The sequence below is a fragment of the Penaeus chinensis genome, chromosome 12, assembly GCF_019202785.1.
Source record: "Penaeus chinensis breed Huanghai No. 1 chromosome 12, ASM1920278v2, whole genome shotgun sequence".
Taxonomy (NCBI): Eukaryota; Metazoa; Arthropoda; class Malacostraca; order Decapoda; family Penaeidae; genus Penaeus; species Penaeus chinensis.
The window spans coordinates 40,624,333-40,626,832 of NC_061830.1; the positions used below are offsets into that span (position 1 = coordinate 40,624,333).

General features: G+C 45.5%; 1 protein-coding gene across 10 annotated transcripts in view; it reads left to right on the top strand.

Moving 5' to 3' along the window:
* The window catches only part of LOC125030910 (UDP-N-acetylhexosamine pyrophosphorylase-like), a 123,660-nt gene that overhangs the window by 105,574 nt on the left and 15,586 nt on the right, over positions 1 to 2,500 (top strand). For all 10 annotated transcript variants that reach the window (XM_047621260.1, XM_047621256.1, XM_047621261.1 and 7 more), the window contains 2 exons: positions 1,538 to 1,662; positions 2,011 to 2,171. In XM_047621260.1, coding sequence (XP_047477216.1) covers positions 1,547 to 1,662; positions 2,011 to 2,171 — 277 coding nt within the window. In that variant the 5' untranslated portion in view covers positions 1,538 to 1,546. The remainder of the gene's footprint in view (positions 1 to 1,537; positions 1,663 to 2,010; positions 2,172 to 2,500) is intronic.

Here is a 2,500-nt window from a genome sequence, read left to right on the forward strand (position 1 = left end):
TGTGTTGCATGTCCGTGAAAGCTCTTGATTAAAACGATACCTGGCGTAGTCATTTTTCGTGTTTTTGGTCATTTCGATTATTATTTTTCCCTGTTGAAGTCTGGTGTGTTTATAGAAAAATCTAGGCGTTTGTCTGTGCACAGAGAATGCAAGTGCGAAGAATGTTGCAGAGCCAAGCCGAGCGTTTCGAAAGTGTGTGTTCTCTAAGCCCCTCCCTGGCGTTAAGGAGTCGGCATTCAAGGCAAGCGGTTCATTCCGACTGGAACTTCAGGAATTGAACTTGTTAAAGAGAAGGCAAAAAAAACATCGAACATTTCGAGTCTTGAAGCAATGATCACGGCACTAGTTATGCAACGCCAAGAGGACAAATTCGCCTGTTCTCGCTTGACTGCTCTTCTTGTCGGACACGTTCTTCAAGTAGACATGCCTTTTATAGTCCGGATTCGTATCTAGAAACTGCGGCTGTTGTGACGAAGCCTACACAACTGATCGACGTAACAGCCTGGAAAAGTGTCTTTATGTCTGGGAAGGCGTGTGCGTGCCGGAGCAGAAGTCCCTCTCACCGCATCGCTCCCTCTCGCTCCCCCCGTCCGCCCGACAACACGGCTCTGAATGAGATAAACTGCGCGATCTGGCTTTATGCTCAATGTTCTGGCAACTTATGAATCGACTTATGAATCGGAAGCTACGCGGCGAACTTAAGCAGAAGTAGAATGGAAAAGGAAGTGAATGCGGCAGAAGTTGCGAGTGAAAGATATAAAGGATGCGTCGGGGAATTCACTGCCTTATGGTCTCTTGTCATACGTCAATTGATAGTAGCTATAAAGCTGTCATAGAGAGAAACCATATCGTCCATCAGGGGTGACATGACATAGCAGCTAAGCGTTAGACTCAGGGATGGCAAGTGCTGAAAGGAGGAGAGGAGGCGGGTACTGAGAAAGTGATAAGAAAAAGAAAGTAAAAAAAGTGTTGTGCGGGAACTCGTACGTGGTAGCATTGGCAGGGAACCAGGTAGACAAGTTATACAGAGCTATGTGAATACCGCAAGCCCGTGGGTGTGGGTGGTAGAAACTGCGGTCATGGCTGACCCACATCTAACGGTCTTACTTTCATCTGAAGATGGCAAGGTCGGTCTTCCGCTCAGTCACTTAGAGGGCCCTCCCCCTCTCCTGCCCCCCCTCCCCTTCCCTTTCCCTCCTTTGCACCTTTCATTGTTTGTTTAGTCGTGTCTGGGAGTGCTGCTTGCACTCGCAACGACCGCGCGCGACACCGCGTTGCTCTAAGAATGAAGAGAAGATGATGGAATTTATTTTCAGATTTGTTGGCTTTGACCGACTTTTCGTAAACATATGCCATGGAAGAAACGTGGATTTGCTTTTGGAAAAGACCTAGAAATGGCGGTTTTCCTTGACTGAGTTATCTGACTTCCTGAAAGTTATTCTAGCTAGATTTGCAGTTATTTTTTCTTTACTTCAAATGTCCCATAGAAACGTATAACTTCGTGTTTGTCTAACTCTCCTTTTCCTATCTTCCACAGACAGAAAGGATGGACGTGGCTAACTTGAGATCTCGTCTAGCTGCCCATGGCCAAGAGCATCTCCTGCAGTTTTGGGACACCCTGACGGAGGGGCAGAAGAAGACTGTATACAATGACCTCAATGAGTAAGTTCTTTTTTCGCAGATAGTGAAATTTCGATTGTTGTTTGTTTAGATTGTGCCAGATTTTATTTGGCGAAAGTTTCAGGTTTGATTTGGGGCCATTCCCTGGTTTTATCTTTTATTAATGTCATAATTTACACACTGGTGCTTGTAGACAGTACTCATAAATGGTGACCATTATAGCCAATACATTTTTGACAAGTTCATCGGTACAGAGTGATCAAAGCAACACTTGCGTTATAGTTACACCCTCCAAACATCTCAGGATACCAGGCCTTCAGTAAACCAAATTTCCCAAAAGAGGATCCACGCACCCCTTCCTTATCCTTCCTTGCCGCTAATTCTTTCCAGGATGGACTACGAGGAAGTGTGCGGCTTCTTCAAGCGGACGGTGTCCTCCCTGAACGAGGAGCAGACCAAGCTGGACGAGCGCATGCAGCCAATCCCGGCCGAGATGCATGGCTCCGTGACCCGCACGCCCCTCGAGAAGATCACCGACTACGAGGAAGCAGGTCGGTGAATAAGGGTGGGGAGGTGTTGGGGGCCGGGAGGGGGGGGGGTTGAAACGTAGGTTTATTTATTTATTTTTTTTTTTATTATAATTTTTATTATTATTATTATTTTTTTTTTTGAAATTCATATGCAGGAGAGAGGTTTTGTATATTAGATCACGAGAATAAAAATGCACGTGGATTTTTTTTAACTGAGTCGCTTGCCTGTTGTTGCCGAAGTTTCACGGGATGGGGGCATTGAGGTCTGAATATCGAATTATTTGATTTGGATGATGGATGTTTCAGTGATAGAGAGACTAAAGAGATATCCCGGAGATAGATAGGAAATA